The 20,617-nt window shown below is 34.1% G+C and overlaps 1 protein-coding gene across 1 annotated transcript; it reads left to right on the plus strand.

The window, feature by feature from the left end:
• The first annotated feature begins 17,277 nt into the window (after positions 1-17,277).
• LOC108475300 (uncharacterized) lies at positions 17,278-20,373 on the plus strand. The gene is made up of 2 exons (XM_017777267.1): positions 17,278-17,617; positions 17,684-20,373. The coding sequence occupies exons 1-2, from the start codon at positions 17,278-17,280 to the stop codon at positions 20,371-20,373; spliced, it is 3,030 nt and encodes a 1,009-aa protein (XP_017632756.1).
• Positions 20,374-20,617: the final 244 nt, after the last annotated feature.

The raw sequence follows: 20,617 nt of genomic DNA on the forward strand, positions 1-20,617 counted from the left end.
AATTACCTGAGAAGATGAAATTTTTTGGGTGAGGTAACAAAGCTCAGTGTACAACTTAGCCCACATACAAAAGTAGATAACAGGCAGTCAAATAGAAATCAATAATTGAACAAACACGAATGGCATGATTATGTCAATGCAGAATTTTTTAGAAAAACACAATGCATATTTTCAGAAAGTATTCCTACCAAACTCTGCTACACATCAAATAGAGTTACCCAGAACTTGTCCAGCCAAAACACACCAACATATAGTTGTGGAACAATGCCACTAGAGTAACAGATAAATTGCCAGAACATATATGGGTGGTCGAACCACCATAATTGTAGTCAAGCTGCCAGAACAGATATGTGGTTATACCAACTGATAGTGCAGATCATTAAAACTTCCTCCTTACAATATCATCGCTACCCCATGCAATGTGACATGGCATGCAAATTCAGAATTAGAATAGTAAGCATGTTGAACATGCAATCATATATTTAACAGAAATCAGTAGGCATGAAATTTCATGCTTTGCAGAACAGATATGTCCGACTTCAATAACAACAAATCAATTAAATCAGAATAGCAACAACGTCATATGCTATGAGAATTGGAACAAAACATAACTAATCAATAATCGTATATACTTAGCTAATAAGAAACATGCTAACGATGCTCACAGAAGTAGCACATACAGAAGCAAAATATCAAATTTCATATTTAAAAGTCATACATATCACATTACAGCTCCTACGAAGTGGCTAACCTCGAATTGCACTTCAACTATGACCCTAACCAAAATATACAGAAAATGATGCTTATGTGGCCCACACGGCCTAGCACACACCCGTGTGGCCTACACAGCCTACTTAGCCCAACTTATGTGATCCACATGGCTGTGTGGCATCGATAGTGAGTTTTTTGATTCTGCTTGTTCGCTATTTTTCAAGATTATCGTCATACACCTGATTGTTTCTGAAACACGACATTACAACACACTTTCACACTTTCAGATCCTAAAACAACAATCAAAATAACTAATTAGCAACCATATCAAATCCGAATTAATCACTCAGCCTTTACTCGATTAGAGTATTCGACCACAACCGTTAGGGCTTGTCTACCATAGCAACAACATACCTAACGAGTCCTTAAACTGTAGTATGCGATTTTTTACCCAAAGGTGCAACAATTCCTAACACATAATTCACCGACGGAGTGTCTGTCACAAAATCTCCACCTAATAGAACACAAAACAATTACATCACCCGATTGGCCAATTAATCAAAATCATCTATCACCCTTGGAGAACACACGAAAACAAAATTCCTAAATGAAATACATGGAACTTACCAAATGATAAATCGACCGTAATGAAATGTCACAAGAGCAGGGGACAGCCAAAAGAACACTAGGATTAACAACACTTAGAATAACAATAATGTAATCGAAGGTAATTGGAACGTAGCAAAGAGAAGGAAAAATGATAGAAGGGAATTTTTTCCCGAGAGTCAGTATAGCAAAATGGAAAAAAAATGAGCATGGGAGAAGTGGAGAAAGAATAGGGACGGCAGAAGGAGAGAAGTGGGAGAGAGAAAATCGCTAGGGACTGTTTTGTGGAGAAAAATTAAGAGATTATCTCTCCAGTCCCACAAACTCCTCCCTTAATATCATCAAATTAGGTTGTTTTGAATTCAAATCCGACTCAAACAATGAGCATGGACAACTCAACAAAGAGAAGCAAAAATAATTTCATTTTTTTGTACACCACAAGATTCAAACATGAGACCAATTGATAAGCTAAAATTTTACCACTAAACCAATAAGCTCATCCTTGTTAACGAACTAACAAGAATAAAAGAGAACCCTTACAAGCCAAGTCAAATATAGATTCAAAAATTAATAGAAAAATTTTAAAGAAAAAAAATTTGAACACAAGCCCTCAAACACATAACTAAAACACTTAACCACTAAACCAAATTAAAATACTTAACATGATTTCTACAACATTTATTTCAAAAACAAGACGTGACCACTCTCGACTTACTAACTAAATTTTTGCTAATCCGATTTCTGAGATGTAACAAATAAGGTAGAAAATTTCAAATTAAGAAACTATCCTAAGCAACTATTCCCATCACCGAAACATGAAACTTTTATTAGTGTAAATCGACCCATTTTGAAAATAATTTTCTATTAAGATTGAAATATTGATAGTCCGGTAGATGATTCAGATTTCACTTAATCATTTCTACTCAAACAATCACATTTTCCAATTTTAATTAATTATTATTGCCATTATTTTACCACCTATTTTTACTGAAGCAATTTTCTAAATAAAATTTCAATCTACTTATAATCAAAACATACATCAAATCCTAAGAATTCATCCGAGTTTAATGGTTTTATAAATTACTCCCCACATTGAAGAATCTTATTCATCTCATCCTTGAACAAATAACCAATTATTTTAGTCTCAAATTAAGATTTTAATTATACACAAATATGACTACAAATGATTATTATTTTTAAAACAAACAACTCACATGATATATTAAAATAATAAGGTGAATATTTGGTACATTAGTAATGTATTTTTTTAATTCTACAATTAAAGTTATAAATTTATCATGTGTTCTATTTATTTTTTTAATTTTTATTACACCTTATATACATTTTTCGTCGTCTCAACCCTACCCGTGGAACTTTTAAATTTCACTAACATTGTATCAAATATTTTCTCAAACAATAAATACACAAATATATAAACTAATAAGCTCGAGTAAATATATAATATTATTTGAAATGGATAAATATATATACCCCAGGGATCTGTAGGCAAAGATTCAATCTAGATAAAGCCAAAGTGCCAAAAAATGAATAAGTTGGGTTGCTGGTGGTGGTGGGACGAACTGCTTCCTTTATCGGATCGATTCACTATTGTCGAATTCAAATTGAATTTGGTTCACCTAAATCCAGTCGGCTCAGACTGACTTGGGAAGCTTCGCCCAAAGCTTCAAAATAGTGCATTTAGCTCAGAAGTAAATTAGAAAACCTCCTTTGGCTAATATGCTAAATGAGACACCAAAATGATCCACTCCTCCTCCTCCTCCTCATTCTTTCGAACAAGATGACGAAACTTGAGACTAATATTTCGAACAAGATACTCTGATTTAGCTTTGGTGACCACTTGATCATCTTGGTTTCTAATATGCTTCCCTCATCATCTATTGTCCTCTTTGGACCGTCAGGACTTGAATGAAGACCACGATTGACTCCAATGAAGCATTGGTCGAAAGTAGTGGTTTCTTTTTCTCCCCTTTTCATTTTTCTTCCTTAGATACTAACTTTGGTTTTCTTTTTATTCCTCTCTTCCTCTGTTGCAGGTTTAGGTTCCAGGGATTTTGTGGGTTATACGGGTTGCAATGGTATAGGCTTTGTAACCCCCCAAAATTCTTTAATTTCTGGATTTATATTTGTGTTAAGTAAGTTCATCTTATTTAGTGGTTAATTGTAATGTTTATATGACCGAAGTTCTGTATTTGAACCCCTGTTATTAAATTTTGGTACTTTTATTTCATCACCTACTTGTCAATGTTAAGGTTATCTTTAATTTTTCGTGAATGGTTGTAAGAATGAGTTTATTAGTTTGATGGTTAAGCATTTTCCATTGTTGATTAAATTCAAATTTTTAGTGGCTGAATAGGATAATAACTTACCAGATTTGTTAGGAATGAGTAAGTTAATATTTTGTTCTTTTTAAAAACAAAAGGAAAATAACCCTAAACTTACTCCCCAAGTTTACTGTCGAACTCCCCACAATTGTCATTCTTCACATTTTCTTTTTTCCATTTTTATTTGTTGTTTCCACTCTCCAACATTTTTTTTTGTCTTTTCCTATTTTTTCAATTTCACTATTTTTGATTCCTTTGGCCGTTGTTTGTTTTTGCCATACCTCAGTTGTGTCACCGATTCTATAGTGTTGTAGTCTTCTGTGCCATGCTTTCGAGTGTGTAGTTCGTATTTCTACCTTTGTGTAAGTATCAAATATCGTTCCTTTGTAATAATATTTTTTTTATCCCTTTTCATGTGCAAGGTAGGTGATTTTGGTTATTCAATGCCTTGATTTCAATTGTTTCTGCGGATCTTTTAGGTGACGATTGTGGAATGAGTAACCCTCCGGTGAATTAGGTGCTAGTTGTTCGTTTTTTCTTCGAGGTAAATGACCAATTGCCTTTGTTACGGGATGATTCTTCTTATTAAGACCAAATGTCTAACTCTTGTGGTTGAATTAATGATGTGGATTTGAAATTTCGTTGCTAATCAGCTTGTTTTGAATGTCGTTTTTAGTGTGCCATGGTGTCATTATTCAGAATCATTAGGTGTGTGGCCTAACCCTACATGATATATGTGTGTGGCGTTAACTCAAATTTCATAAAATACTGAAAAACTGAAATTGTCATTGTCACACAGCTGTGTGAGTCACATAGTCGTATGTTTGGTCGTGTGCTAGGTTGTGTGGGCTACAAGTCTAGTCCGGTAGTGTGTGTGGGCCACAAGAGCATGTGGGCTTGTTTCGAGTAGTTTGTTGGGCCTTGCTTGGGCCAAATGTGGGAAATTTTGGAATCTGATTTATGAGTATCCTGTGAGTATGTTTGACCATGTGTGTTCGTATATTGTTATAAGTATGTCTTCGATCAGTAAGACTCAAGGAAAGCTAAAATATTATGCTTATGTTCTATTAACTATTATGTATGAGTACATGTGGCATGAACACTTAGTATGATTTTGCATATGTATTGGGGTGGGATATGATTATGTGATGAAGTCTAATTCTGGTAGTTTATCTGCATTATAATTCTGGCGGTATACCTACACTATATATTTTGGCAGCATAGCTACATATTATTTGAGTGGCATACGATCACATTATGGTGCGATGGATGGATGAGTTCTTGTAGCCCTATTTGGTGTGATTGGTTTGACTGAGTTGGTGTGTAGTGGATAGGGGTAGAATTTTCTGTATGACATTGCTATGCTAAGCATGTTATAATTTTTGTTTTGTTTGTTTTGATATGTGCATATGTGCATGGTTAAGTAATTTGATTATGTTTATTTGTTTCTGACTGGGGGCCAAGGCACACATTGAGCTTTATAGCTCACCCCATTTGCTTAATAATTTCAAGTAATCCTCAGACTTAAGATTTGACGGCGTTTAGGGGCTCGGATTGGTTATTTTGTATAAAACTTAGTTTGTATTCTTATTTTAAAATTTATGAAATTTTGGACTGTTAGAATGTTTTGCGGACTATATTTGTGGTTTTGGGATTTACAAAGTATTTATTTATTTAAAATTCAGCATGATTTCTGACAATTAAAAATTAAGCTCTCGATTTTCAAAGTTAAACAAGTCTAAGAATTTTTCCGCTACAAAATTTTAATCGGGAATATACGTTTTTACAAAGTAAGTAAATAAAGTCAATTCCACGAAATTTTAATTAAATTGTGTTTTATAAGATGACATTTCAAAACCCTCTTTCACACCTTTCGACTGTCAAATTTTCTTATCAAAGGATTAAAGTAATTTTTTATAAATTTTTTTACTTCAAAATAAATATGTTTTGAAAAAAAAACAATCCAAGTTTCGATATAATAATATAACTTTCAAGATCCGACCACAACATTTAGGCCGAGTTTGAGGTGTTACAAGTCTAGTTTTTATTGTAAGTCTAGGTGGTTTAGGGACTTGGGGTTGAGCGGTGTTATGGAGGTTGATGGAAGGTGATGGTGCTTGAGTGGGGATGGTTGTTTTTGTAATGGAGACGAAAATGAATGCTACAAATAAGGGATTTGCGGGTCTAATTGTGAGTAATTGCTGAGTTGAATAGTTGAGGATTTGGGTAATGGAGAGGGGGTCAAAGGTGAAGGGTTTTGTCTTCGGATGAGCTTGGAGATGGTGGAGATTAGTAGTGTTGTGAGTGGTGGATTGAGGTAGTGTTGAAGTTGATGTTGGGCATAGTGGTGGCAGCGATGATTGTGGTGTATGGTTGGAAAGGTTGAGGTGTAGGGATTTGAGGTTTTAAGGATGATAAATGTGGAAGTATTGAAAGGTTGGTAATGATGAAGGTGAAGGTGATGATGGATTGAGATGATAAGTACCTCGCCTATTTAGGTGTTGTTACCTTTACTTCGCTATGTCAAGACTTCATTGATCACGTCCTCACTGAAAGCAACATTTTGCCAAGGTCGAGTCTCATGGACATATGTATGCATAACATGTGAAGCATTATTTGATCTACCTCATCAATGATAGGTGTTGGATTTTCCCTTGCATAACTCACATGTGCGACATTGTCTAGTCCCATCACCACCTATTTAAAAAGGTACTATGGTTCCTAAGTGGCAAGACCCAAGTCTAAGACATGTTCGACCTTATGTATAAATATTTGTCTTTAGTCCCTGGAAGGGGCCTTATGCTTCTCCATTTGTCCTTTATCCTTCACTAAGCCTGACCAAACCAAAACTATAACCTTTATCTTGTGGCTCTCAATACACTCTCCACTATTTGAATTGCCACTTCTTCCTTCTACCTTATATTCTCTTAACAATTTGGTGCAATGAGTATGGATTGACATGACTTTTCTTGATTAAAACGTCCTCGAAGATTCAAATATTACTACATATCCTTCTACCTAGCATGTTGACCAAACTAGTAACTTATAAGGAGCTTACCATCTATATATTGATGTTTATGGAAGCTGGTATTACCAACAACCTCAACATACCGCTAACATTGACTTTTTTCCCACCAAATATCGGTCTAGTACCCACATCTATTGAATAAGCCACTCAAAATTCTCACTCCAACCTTAACCCCTATTTGCAACAAGTTTTGGAATTATAGAAGCAAATGAGGGCCCTAAGTGGTCAAGTGCTCTAACAAAATTTAAGACGTGAGTAACAATACCAATATTACCAAGACTAACTTCAACAAAATAATGAGACAATAAGGGAGCTAATTAAGGGTAGGTAAATGCCCTCTGTCTCCTTTACCCCTTCTATTTCAAAATTAGCAAGATGAAGCTATTTTTTTTGTAAATGCCAAATTTTTTAGGCACATCCCCTACTTAGAATACCAACCAAAGAAAGTCAATCTTTAACAATAATAGTTGTAACACACCTCACCTGACCTGAGCGCTGAGTCTAAGCTACAGGATGCCACATTCATTGCCGGAGCAACTACCGTCAATTATGCAATAAATATCATTCAAACATGCAGTTATATATAAACACATTTACATTATGATACACAATCAAATCTGAGCCTTAATTGAGCTTACGAAAGCTTTTTTGTTGACGTGGGCATGAAATAGGATCAAATTGTAAAGTTTTAAAACTTTAGGGCCGACATCATGACACCACTTCCTCTACGTTTTGACGTCGTCAAAATAATATGTCACGTCTTAACCTTAGACCACTCGATGTTGCAACATGACTCTTTTTCGGTTGACATTGCGACGAGGAAGATAACTTATCGGGACGAGGACTCTGTTTTTGGCAAAATTTAAGTCATTTGGTACCTATTTCAAAAATCTCATCAAACCTAGACATCCTGCTCAACAATTCACCATTTTTACTTGAATTAAACCATACCAAAACATGTCAAAATAAACCATTTAACCATTTTCATTCAACTAATTCAATATAACTTCAATTTTGCACAAAACATACCATTTCAACTTATTCAATTATAAACCATTCAACCAATCAACTAGCTATTCAAAAATCAACATCTCATCTATGCTAAATAAATTACTATTACTATCTCGCAGAATAACGACGTGTGGTGTAATGACCCAAATTTTTGGGTCATCAAAAAATTGAGTTTTTGGGTCTTCGATTTTGAACATTAGATTCGTAAATATTTATTAGAAATATTTACGAAGTTAAGTAAGAGGTTAATTAGATTTTAATTAAGTAAATTTAGCTTAATCAAGGCTAATTTAGTGAAAGGACTAGACTGAATATAGTGGAAAATTTTAATTATAAACTATAGAAAATTCAAGGGACTAAATTAGAAAATAAGCCTTAGGAGACAAGTGTGTGGTATGTATGAATACATTTGTATTATTTTAATTGGTACTATGTATAAATAGGTATTTACTTATTTAATAAGAAATAATAATTATAATAATTTAATAATGTAATAATATATATGTTATAATAATAATAGAATAAAGAAAATAAAAATGAAGAAAACATAAAGAAAAAGAAAGGAGAAAGGGACGAAACAGAGCAGGGAAAGAAAGAAAGAAAAAGAAAAGGAAAAATTAGGGCTTTGAGGTTTCAAGCTTAATTGGTAAGTCAATTTGATCCATTTTCTTGCAATTTTGATGTCTATGGAATCCTAGGAAAGAATACTACTTGAGTTATGTTGAAATTTAGAAAGTTATTGAATTTTTAAATGTTGATTAAGTTAAAAAATGGAAGAATTAAGTGTTAATTTGATGGAAATTCAAGTTAGAAGTGGGAGAAGGATTAAATTGTGAAAGAAAATATAGGTCTTGCAATAATAGGGATTGAATTGAGAAGATGTTATAATTAGTGTTTTATGCTATAAATTTAAGAGTTGGAATAGTTTAAAATGATAATTGGATGATAATATAGGATTTGTTTTAAAGAAAAAGAATGGTTATGGTGGAAGGACTAAATTAGAATTTAAGTAAAAGATACATGAAAATACAAGAGTGTGGTATTAAATAATATATATTGATAATTTTAAATGTTAAATTTTATGTAGCTAACATAGCACCGGAAACATCATCGAAAAAGGGAAAGGAGAAAGTGAACGAGGATATCGAGTAAACTCGAGAAATTCGGTTTGTATTTCTATAAACTATACTTAATGATTTAATAAAATGTAATTGTTATTATTAGTAGTTAGAATGTATAATGAATGGTATGATAGAAATTATTACTGCTTTTGTATTGAAATGTAACGATTTGTACACCCTATTAACAAGTGTCGGACTAGTCGAATATAATTGGCATGCCATAGGATTGGAAGTATTCAGGGATATTCCGACTGTATGTCAATGAGACACTATTTGTGTCGACTATTGTGACTGTTCCGGATTCGTTCCGAAGAGGTACTCTGTACCTAACTATGACTGTTACTGCTATTGTGACTGTTACCCTACAGTGTATTCCGGTTTCGGCCAATAAAACACTGTACATTATCCCCGGTGTGTGGGTTGGATCCGTGTATCCATCCAGGTCCGAGTTATGTTAATAGGGGTAATTGAAAGCACTAAAGACAAAGACTGACTGCTATTGATTATGTGATTGTGACTGTTATACAAGTATTGAAAGATATTGAATGATATGAAAAGTATAAAAAGAATTGCTTAAATACATTTAAGAGTTATAAGTTAAAGGTAAGTGATGAAGCTAATAAGATTATGAAATAAAAAGTTATGTTACAATGTATATACATAGCTTATTATTGTATTAAGTATTAGTTTATAGAAATACCACTGAGTGTATACTCAGCGTATGGTATGTTTCCGTGCGCAGATCTAGGTACGAAAGAAAGTTAAGGACTCAGTATCCAAGCCAATCCCGGACTCAAAGTGGTGAATACTTTTCTTTTGGTAGTATGGCATGTACCTAGGTTGTTAAGGTGTTATTTTGTATATGGTAGTTTATAAACATGAAAGTTGTTGAAGCATGGTATGAAATACGCATATTTTGAAAGTTAAACTTATATGAGTTTGACTAGTATGATAATGTTGTATAATTTTGATATGAATTGTGGTATAAAATTCTTAAGAGGTATTGAATGAATGAATGAATATTTGCTAAGTTTGAATGGCATAGTGAATGATATTTGATTTAAGAACTATTAGTAAATGTTTGGGCATGAAATAGATATGTTTGGCATGTGAAAATAGCTTAAAAATGGTCAAAAATCATGTTTTCACATGGCCAAGTCACATGGACGTGTGTCCAGGCCGTGTGAAAAAGTCAGAATCTGCCCATGGCCTGGCCACACGGCCATGTTCCAGGCCACACGGCCATGTCCCAGGCCACATGGGCGTGTGCCCCTATCTCCAAGGAAAAATTTCTAAAGTTACCAGCTTAGTCCCGAATCACTTCTAAAACATATATTGGGCCCCGTAGGCCCATATTAGGGACTTTATGATGAAATTTGATGAATATTGATCTGGAATGTAAAGTGTATGACTAGGTTTTGTATAAATGTTAGTGTTTAAGTCCGGTAATACCTCGTAGCCCTATTCCGATGACGGCGTGGGGTTAAGGGGTGTTACATGTGGCATGTGTGTAAATTGCTTAGCGGGTGCTCTTTATTTATAGTGAAAAGTAAAAGAGTTCTGGTTGTATAAGTCCTAAATAAATAATATTATTTTAATAGAAAATATAAACCTACTCTAATTAGAGTAGAGGTGGTGGTGGCATGCCCTTGTATTATATTAGTGTTTTCGCGCTTCACATGTTATATGAGGGCTAGTTTGAATCTCTCATGTATTGGGTCCAATTATATGTGTTTCCTGGACTTTTTGTCCAATACTTATAATTTTATCGAACCCAATATTTATTTTCTATTACCCAATATAAATACGATTTAATCATTTAATTTAATTAATTAATTTCTCAATTAAATAATTTTCTCAACCCACCGAAATATATTTAATTTCCGTATTCAACAAATTCATCTTGACTAATTAATTTAATTTCATCTTGAACTTCAATTATTTAATTTTAATTAATTAAATAATAATTGAATAACCTTAAATTAATTCTCAAGTCATTTCTATACTTAGCGAGAAAAAGCATTCATTGCAAATAGTGATACATATGATCAATTTCTTACTTCATCATTTTCATTCATTTCTAATCACTGGTTCTACATGTAATTCATTTCTAGTTATGTCGAGCTAGCAGAGGGACTAATTGGACATGTATAATTAAGGCTTAAATAATTTATAATTAAGTTTCGGCTCGTCGCCTATTAATTATAACATTATTTAGTCACAGAAGTCTTTCAACTAAAGTATCGTAGCTGAGTTCTCCCATATTATATACCATTATAAAAGTTATTTAATACTTACTCGTCCAATGCTATTGTCATAAGTCTGTTACCCTCATGAGATATCCTTAATCTCTTTAGGATAGTGATATATGCAATCTATTTCTCTTACTTCTTTTTTTCATTCATTTCTATTCATTGATTCTACATACAATCCGTTTTTGGTTATGTCGAGCTAGTAGAGGGACTGATTGAACATATATAATCATGGCTAAAATAATTTATAATTAAGTTTCAACTTGTCTCCTATTAGTTATAACATTATTTAGTCACAAAATTATTCTACTAAAATATCATGATTGAGCTCTCACTTAATATATACATTACAAAAGCTACTTAATACGTAGTCGTCCAATGATTTTGTCATAAGTGTGTTACAAAAGTCATTTGGTACCAAATCCGAGCCAACCCCAATTTTTTTCGGCGTATTATTGCCTCGAGCTTTTTCACCTTTATGTTGCGTGAAATTTCAGTTACTCAAGCTTTCCTCTTTCGTCGAATGAGCGCAAAATAAACTCTTCATGTAATGGCCTAAATTCAAGGTTATCGGAACAATGGTTTCGTAACCATAGATCCGATTTAAAGAGAAATTTATTTCAATATTTTTGCTTGAAAATTTATATGATAGGAAAATCGTATGAAAATATTGATAGGAAAATTTTATCGATTTAGTGATTAGTTAGAAAAAGAAATTATTGAAGAAATTGGGTAAAATAAGGTATCGGGACCTCTATCTCGTAAAACCGAGTCGAAAATAATTTTATAAATATTTATGAAATGTTATTAATGTGGTATTAAAATTTCGTTAGGAAATTTTAATGTTTGGGTAGTCAATTAAATGAAAAGGACTGAATTGTAATAGGTGTAAAAGTTGCTAGAGTGATTAAATAGCTTATTAGTCTAATGAGAAAGGATTTAAAAGGCAATTAGACCCAAAAGTTATTTGGGCTGGACGGCAAGGGTATGAAATCAGCAGAAAAATTGATAAATTAAGGGAAAAATTGGAATATTGCAAAATTAACTAAATAAAACTAGGACTAAATAGGAAATATCTAGATTTTTCTTCATTTCTCTTCAATTCCAGCCGCTAAAAACACCATAGGAGGGTTCTCTAAGCTGGTATTTCATAATTTTTGCACCAAGTGAGTTAATCCTTGCCTTTTTCTTGTAATTTTTGTGTTTGTAAGACTTTTACAACTAGATCCTACTATTAAATTCATTAGTTTTTGATTTCATGGATGAAATTTAAAGTCACCATGGTTGAGTGCTGTAAGTTTATGATGAAATATAATGAAATTAAAGCTTTAATTTGTTTATGAGATGATTTTATTAGGCAATTTCAATGGAAATTGATTTTTGGGACCTAATTGTGAAAATGTTTGGAATTAAAGTCTATTGCTGAAATTCTGATTCCTAAAGGTTGTAAACTAGTTTAAGGTGATAGAATAAAATGTTAATTGAGAAAAATCAGCTCAATTGAGAGGCTAATTGAGTAGGGACGAAATTATCATTTATTAAAAGCTTAGGGGAAAAATGGTAATAAACAGCTTGCACTAAAATAGTTTGGACAGCAGCAGTAGACTAACTTTGAAAAATCACCAAAAATTTTAGGAATCGAATTAGAAGATGAAAAAATATGGAATTAAAGCTTATTGAGTCTAGTTTCTCATAGAAGAAATATTGTAAGCAATGGATTTGTAAATTTTGAGATATAATGAATTTTGTGAGACAAGGTCAGAATGAATTCAGGTTCCCTGTTCTGACTTTGAAAAATTATAAAAATTGAATAAAAATAATTAGGGACTTAAATTTATATGTATAGAATTCTGAATGAGTCTTTTTTTAATAGAAACAAACAAGAACATCATTTGAATTCTGTATAAAGAGATAATTTATTTTTAGTGAAGAAGGGTCAGAACTGTTAGACAACAGAACAGGGGTGACTTTGAAGAATAAACTGTACTGATTGGATAAAACAAAAATTCTGAAAATTTTATGGTAAAAATATATATGAGTCTAGTTTTAGGGAAAATTAACGGATCTTAATTTGGAGTTCCGTAGCTCAAGTTATAAATAATTTAGTGACTATGACTCAAGTAGACAGCTTTGAATGAACTATAAATAATAGTTGAATTATAGAGAATGTTGCATATGAACATGAAATGTATTAAATTGATAATTAAATTTATTTATTGAGATCCAGAAGATTCAAATACAAAGCTAGATCGAGGAAAGGAAAAAGTTCGGGATTAATAGATTTTTACTGTTTACAAACAAGTATCAAGGTAAGTTCGTGTAACTTGAATTATATTCTTAAATGCTTGAGATTGTATGTTATTTATGTGAATATGATTTGAATGTTCATTGTATGAAAATTAATGAAACATTGATATATTTGATAAAATGGGAAGAAATCCCGGTTGAATGAAAGGAAAATTCGATGGATCTCTGAAAAGGAATTGACGGTAAAAAGGATCTAGCCCGGACGGGTGATCCTATCTTGATATAGCCCTCCGAAGAATATGTGTAAAATGGATTTAGCCGGACGGGTAATCCGAATTAGGTCTGAATTTAGCTTGACTGGTAATTCAAATCCAAGCTCATTAGAGTAATTGTCGTTGCGATTTAGCTCGGGACGGTAATCCCGACAATACTCTATGAGTTTATATTGCGGGATTTAGCTCGATGGTAATCCCGCAAGGTTGAGGTTCATGAGAGTGTGCTCTCTGAAATGGAAATGTGCGCATGAATATGAATTGACGGACCGAATTGTACACTAAAAGTGTACCTCTGAAAATCCATCGAAATTCGATAAATTCAACGGGATAAATATGAAAAATAATAAGGAATGAAAATCATGGTATTGATGAGTACATCAATCATGGTATATATATATATTATTGATACATGGAAATTATTGTACTAACTTGAATGTTGAGTTTGTGCATGTTAGGGTAATAATGCATTGAATGGATATATGAATGTTTATTATATTGTATTGAAAATATTAGGTAAGTATAATTCTTGTTACATGAGCTTACTAAGCACAAAGTGCTTATCCCGCTTCCTTTTCCTGTTTTGTAGTGTTAAGAGCTCGGAGGTCGGATTTGGTGGAGACACATCACATCGTATCAACCTCGGGATTTTGGTATATAAAGAAACTTTATTTTGGAAATCAATGGCATGTATAAGCTAACAAAGTAAATGTTAACGTGAAATGAATGTAAAGTTAGCCATTAGTATGGTTAACAAAACTGGTTATAGATATGTGATGACGTTATCTTATATAAATGCATGAATCTATCATGAAAATATGTTGAATTGAAAAAAAAAAAATTTAATTCGTAAACTCCGGTAATGCCTCGTACCCTATTCCGGCAATGAATACGGGTAGGGGTATTACACTTCAACTTCTTCGATTGGCAGCTCCCCAACTATGGCTAGAAAGTGTATCAACTCCTTTACACTATCACTCAGAGTCGATTTAAGCTCTGTGTTAGTTGCTACTACTAAATCTAAGTCTACTGCTACGTCAATTAGATTAGAGACTACTTTGTCCATATTCAATTCATCCCCATGATCTTCGGTTCCAAACTCTTGCTGACTTTTATCATCTAATTTAGGGTGGATAATGATATCGTGGTCCTAGGGATCAAAGTTGGGAATATCGTGCACGACCTCTTCCCTTGGAGACAGTGCCTCAGATATTTGTTGGAGCATCTTCCTCATTTGGGCCATCATATCTGACAAGTCCAATAATAACTCGAAGTTGGACGACTTAGTAGTTTCGCGTGAGGGTACCTCATATGAATCACCAAAAGGCTTGTCTAAATGTTTGGGCATATCATTGTCTTGGTCATATGACTCAAAAAGAGGTTTATATGAATACTCGTTTTCTCCACATCCATCATAATCACCTTATTGGTTCATTGAGACTCCGTTCAGACAACTTGATTCTTGGTTATCGTACAACTTATCCCATGTCTTGCCTTTATACCATTTGTAATTTTCATCGTCAAACATATCCATGATTAGATTCAATAGTCAACAAGGTAACTAAAATAACAAAAATAATGAAACAAAAATAAAAATTAGAACACTACCTAACTTTTTTGGCTTTCGACTAGTATTATTTTACAAAAAAATCAATTTAATAAAATTATCACTGTTGTAATCCTCAGCAACGGTGCCAACAACTTGCCTGCCTCCCTACGTGCCAACATCGAGAGTGTAAAATCTTGTAGAGATATAAAGATAAGAGTTAAGTGCAATTGCTGCAAGTGTACAAGTCAAATTGTAATATAAATGTGTTACAATAGAACTCTTGGTAAGTATTCTAAGGATCGTACCAGGGGATTGTAGATTGGAGAAAATCACTATTAAGTCAATTACCAAAAATAATTACTAATATCATATAGTTATGAATCAGTAGTGCTAATCCTAATTTAAGATAACGGTAATAAAACTAATTAAATTAACTAAGACTAAATCTAACGCTAGGTTAAGTTATTCAGATTTGCCTATTCCTAGTTTCAACAATACGAGTTATTAGCCTAGAATCATTTGAAGCCCTAATTTTTCACTAAGCCAACAATTGCCCTTAATTTGAGTACTTACCACCTTTAGCTATGAATACCCTCTCGGTCTCATCTTCACTAAGGAATACCACCTAAGATACATTTCAGTCTCACTTATCTAGATTTTCTACTAAGGGCGTCACTTCCTAGTATACTATGTGCTCTTGAATAAATATTTAATCTTAGATTATTATTTGCTTAGCCAATTAATGAGTTTATCAGTTGAATCATGCAAGATATTGATAAAGCACAAATTATTATGATATTCATACAGATATTCGATCAATATATCAATGAAAGATATATGAATAAAGGAATAAGAAGAAGAGAATCCTCATTAATATATCGATGGAAGTGCGGATCCAAAACAATCTCTACTCACAATTGTCTCAACTTTGGAATAGAAATCTCTGATTAAGTGAACATAAAATAAACCAAGTAAAACCTAAGACTAAAATAAAATCTGAATAATAATCTGTCTCCCCTAAATTTGTGTGTTTAATCTAGTTACAATGTCCTTTATATAGGCTAAATTCAAAGTATTAAAGTTCCTAAATTATCCTTGAAGTACTTAGAGTTCGACTAGGAAATGACCTATGATTGGCTGCCAAAAACGCAACTGATTTATCCAAGTTATTCATCACATCGTCGCGACATCCCTGTCCTCCACACCGCGATGTTGCCCTTACTTCGCGCCTGATTTCTTTTGTCTTCCGTGTTACAAGACTAGTGGTCCTATGTCACAATATGGGCAACAGTTTCAGCCTGAGTTTACATCTTTAACTCCCAATTTGACCTACAAGACCATGTAACTTTAGTTAAGTATCTAAAGTATAATAAAAATGACTGAAAAGCATAAATTACGACTTCAAGTATGACAACACGAATATGTACTAAAATGACTTGATTTAACTATTAAACAAGCTAAAATTATGTGAAAAAGAGATGTAAATAATAGTGTGATTCATGGCAGATCAACTTCTCAAGTCACTACTCTGAAAACTTGCCTCAACGCCATTAATAAAATAAAAATTAAATTCACAATTTAAATTTATTTTTTTCAAAATTGAACAAATAAATAAAAAATATATTAATTAAATAAACAATGTAAATGTAATAAAATAAATATACAAAATATGTTTGGAAATATTATTGGGATGGAAGAGTAAATTAATTAAATAAAAATATTAATGAAACATAAGCTAAATGTTGAATCCTTTAACTATTATGGAATCCTCTAAACATACTTTTTGCTTATTTGCTTTTATATTTCTTGATAAAATCAAATTCAATATTAATGGAAAAGCATGTTACTATTTTTATATAGTTGGTTGAGGAAAACAATTAGAACAAATGTAGTTGAAAAGTTGAGTGGTTTACGATATGTTTAAAGTGAATGGTGCAACGATTTCTTACTACCTTACTTTCCGCTTGACCTTTTATTCATTTTCTATGTAGATTCAAGCTCCCACTATATATTCTTCATTTATTAATAAGGAAACCAACCAAAAACAAAGAAAATAAAAGAGTTTTAGATAGAAAATTTTCAAAATATTGAAATTATATTCACCTTAGAAATCAATTATTTTGAGTTAACTTCCAACTATGGCTTTAGATAATATGGGTCTTTTTACATATTTTGTTATAGTTATTATTTTGTGTGTTCTTTTTTTGAATGGTCCTGCAATTGCTAATGATCATGATGTTAATAAAAATGAACATCAGCATCCACCTGTTTATGAAGAAAGGTTAAAAACTAAAGGGAATAGGAGGTCTTTAACACTTTTACCTATAGTAGTTGGAGGTGAGAAGGCCGCTGCTGGTGCTGCTACAACTGATAAAATTATACATGGTAGTGGAGGAGCAAAGGCTGGAGTAGGAGGCGAATTCCAGAGTAGTGGAAACATTATTGGTGCGGGAGGAGTAGGAGGAGGAGGAGGAGGAGGTGGTGGTGGTGGTAGTGGTGATGGTGGTGGTGGTGGAAGTGGTAGCAATGACAATGGAGGTACAGGTATAGGTGGCCATGCTGGTATGGCTGGTGGGGGTGGTTTTAAGTTTGGGTTTAGAGGTGGAATGAGAGCAGGACTTGGTGGAAGTGGTGCCGCTAGTGTTGGTGGAGAGGTAGGAGGCCGTGCCGGAGGTGTTAGTAACAGTGCAACTAGTACAAGTGCCAATCTTAATGGAGAAAAGAGTAGTGATGGCAAAGTTAGTAATACTAGTAAGATTGAGGGTAAAGCTGGTTTTGAAGGTAAAGTAGGAGGACAAGGAGAAGTTGGTGGAAATAGTGGTGGAAGTGGTAACACTAGTGATGCTGGTAAGGTGGGAGGGCATGGTGGAGGTGTTGGTAATGGTAATACTGATGCAAGTGGTACTTATAATGGTGAAAAAGGTCGTGATGGAAAAGCTAGTGCTACTAGTAAGGGTGAAACTAAAGTTGGTTTTGAAGGTAAAGTAGAAGGGAAAGGAGACGGTGGTGGAAAAAGTGGTGGAACTAGCAGCACTAATGTTGTTGGTGGAGATGTTGGAAGTGGTAGTACTGATGCAAGTAGAAGCATTATTGGTGCAGGAGGAGAGGGAGGGGGAGGAGGTGATGGTGGTAGTGATGGAAAGGGTGGAGGTGCAAGTGTAGGTGGACATGCTGGTATGGCTGGTGGGGGTGGTTTTAAGTTTGGGTTTAGAGGTGGAATGAGAGTAGGATTTGGTGGAAGTGGTGGTGCTAGTGCTGGTGGAGGGGCAGGAGGCCATGCCAAAGGTGTTGGTAGTGGTGCAACTAGTACAAGTGGTAGTATTGGTGAAGCAAAGAGTAGTGATGCTAAAGCTAGTGGCAACTTTAGTAGTTCTAGTGGGGTAAAAGAACAAGGTGGAGGAGATGGTAGTGGTAATATAGATGCAAGTGGTAAAGATGAAACTAAAGCTAAAGTTGAAGGAAAATTTGGAGGACAGGGAAAGGTCGATGGAAATAGTGGTAGAAGTGATAGCTCTAGTTATTCTGGTAGGGTAAAAGGACAAGGTGGAGGAGATGGTAGTGGTAATATAGACGTCAGTGGTAAAGAAAAAGGACAAGGTAGAGGAGATGGTAGTGGTAATATAGATGCAAGTGGTAAAGATGAAGGAAAATTTGGAGGACAGAGAAAGGTCGATGGAAATAGTGGTGGAAGTGATAGCTCTAGTTATTCTGGTGAGGTAAAAGGACAAGGTGGAGGAGATGGTAGTGGTAATACAGATGCCAGTGGTAGAGAAAAGAGACAAGATGGAGGAGATGGTAGTGGTAATATAGATGCAAGTGGTAAAGATGAAGCTAAAGCTAAAGCTGAAGCTGGAGGAAATTTTGAAGGACAGGGAAAGGTCGATGGAAATATTGGTGGAAGTGACAGCTCTAGTGATTCTGGTGGGGTAAAAGGACAAGGTGGAGGAGATGGTAGTGGTAATACAGATGCAAGTGGTAAAAAAAAAGGACAAGGTGAAGGAGATGGTAATGGTAATACAAATGCAAGAGGTAAAGATGAAGCTAAAGATAAAGCTGAAGTTGAAGGAAAATTTGGAGGGAAGGGAAAGGTTGATGAAAATAATGGTGGAAATAACAGCTCTAATGATTCCGGTGGGGTAAAAGGACAAGGTGGAGGAGATGGTAGTGGTGACACAGATGCAAGTGGTAAAGAAAAAGGACAAGGTCGAGGAGATAGTAGTGGTAATACAAATGCAAGTGGTAAAGATGAAGCTAAAGATAAAGCTGAAGTTGAAGGAAAATTTGGAGGACAGGGAAAGGTCGATGGAAATAGTGGTGGAAGTGACGGCTCTAATGATTCCGGTAGGGTAAAAGGACAAGGTGGAGGAGATGGTAGTGGTGATACAGATGTAAGTGGTAAAGAAAAAGGACAAGATGGAGGATATGGTAGTGGTAATACAAATGCAAGTGGTAAAGATGAAGCTAAAGATAAAGATGAAGTTGAAGGAAAATTTGGAGGACAGGGAAAGGTCGATGGAAATAGTGGTGGAACTGATAGCTCTAATGATTCCGGTGGGGTAAAAGGACAAGGTGGAGGAGATGGTAGTGGTAATACAAGTGCAAGTGGTAAAGATGAAGCTAAAGCTGAAGCTGAAGCTCAAGCTAAAGCTAAAAATGAAGTTAAAGCTGAAGATGAAGCTCAAGCTAAAGTTAAAGATGAAGCTAAAGCTGAATCTGAAGCTAAAGCTAAATCTAAAGAAGAAGCTAAAGTTGAAGCTAAAGCTAAAGCTGAAGCTAAAAGTGAAGCCGAAGATGAAGCTAAAGCTAAAGCTGAAGGAAAGGCTGAAGCTGAAGCTGAAACTGAAGCAAAAGCTGAAGCAAAGGCTGAAGCAAACACTGAAGCAAAAGCAAAAGCTGAAATAGGAGGACAAGGAAAAGTAGGTGGAAATGGTGGTGGTGGTGAAGCCGAAGCTGAAGCTAAAGCTAAAGCTGAAGGAAAGGCTAAAGCTGAAGCTGAAGCCAAAGCTGAAGCGGAAGCAAAAGCCGAAGCTGAAGCTGAAGCAAAAGCCGAAGCTGAAGCCGAAGCAAACACCGAAGCAAAAGCCAAAGCAAAGGCTGAAGCAAAGGCCGAAGCAAAAGCCGAAATAGGAGGACAAGGAAAAGTAGGTGGAAATGGTGGTGGTGGTGATGGTGGTTTTAAATTTGGTCTTGGAGGAAAAGTAGAAAAAGGAGGAGGGTTTAGTGGAGGCCACTAAACCACAATCTAAATAGAGAAACTTTCTTTACATATTCTCACAAATAACATTATTCGGTTATTTGTGTTTCACTTTATTTTTTTATTTAGTTAAACCTTAAATAGAAGATCTTGTTAATCCTTGCATGCTATGTATAAGAAATTTTTACCATGTATCTTCTTAATATCAATGTCAAATTTTATTTTAGAGAATATATTTCTACTTTTCACTTATCCCTAAATTTATTACTATAAAAAGGAAATCC

Source organism: Gossypium arboreum, chromosome 3 (assembly GCF_025698485.1).
Source record: "Gossypium arboreum isolate Shixiya-1 chromosome 3, ASM2569848v2, whole genome shotgun sequence".
Lineage (NCBI taxonomy): Eukaryota > Viridiplantae > Streptophyta > Magnoliopsida > Malvales > Malvaceae > Gossypium > Gossypium arboreum.

Coding starts and splice junctions, on each gene's coding strand:
- LOC108475300 (XM_017777267.1), top strand. CDS start 17,278: ATGGCTTTAGATAATATGGGTCTTTTTACATATTTTGTTATAGTTATT. Junction 17,618..17,683: donor AGGAGGAGGAGGAGGAGGAG/GTGGTGGTGGTG, acceptor ATGGAGGTACAG/GTATAGGTGGCCATGCTGGT.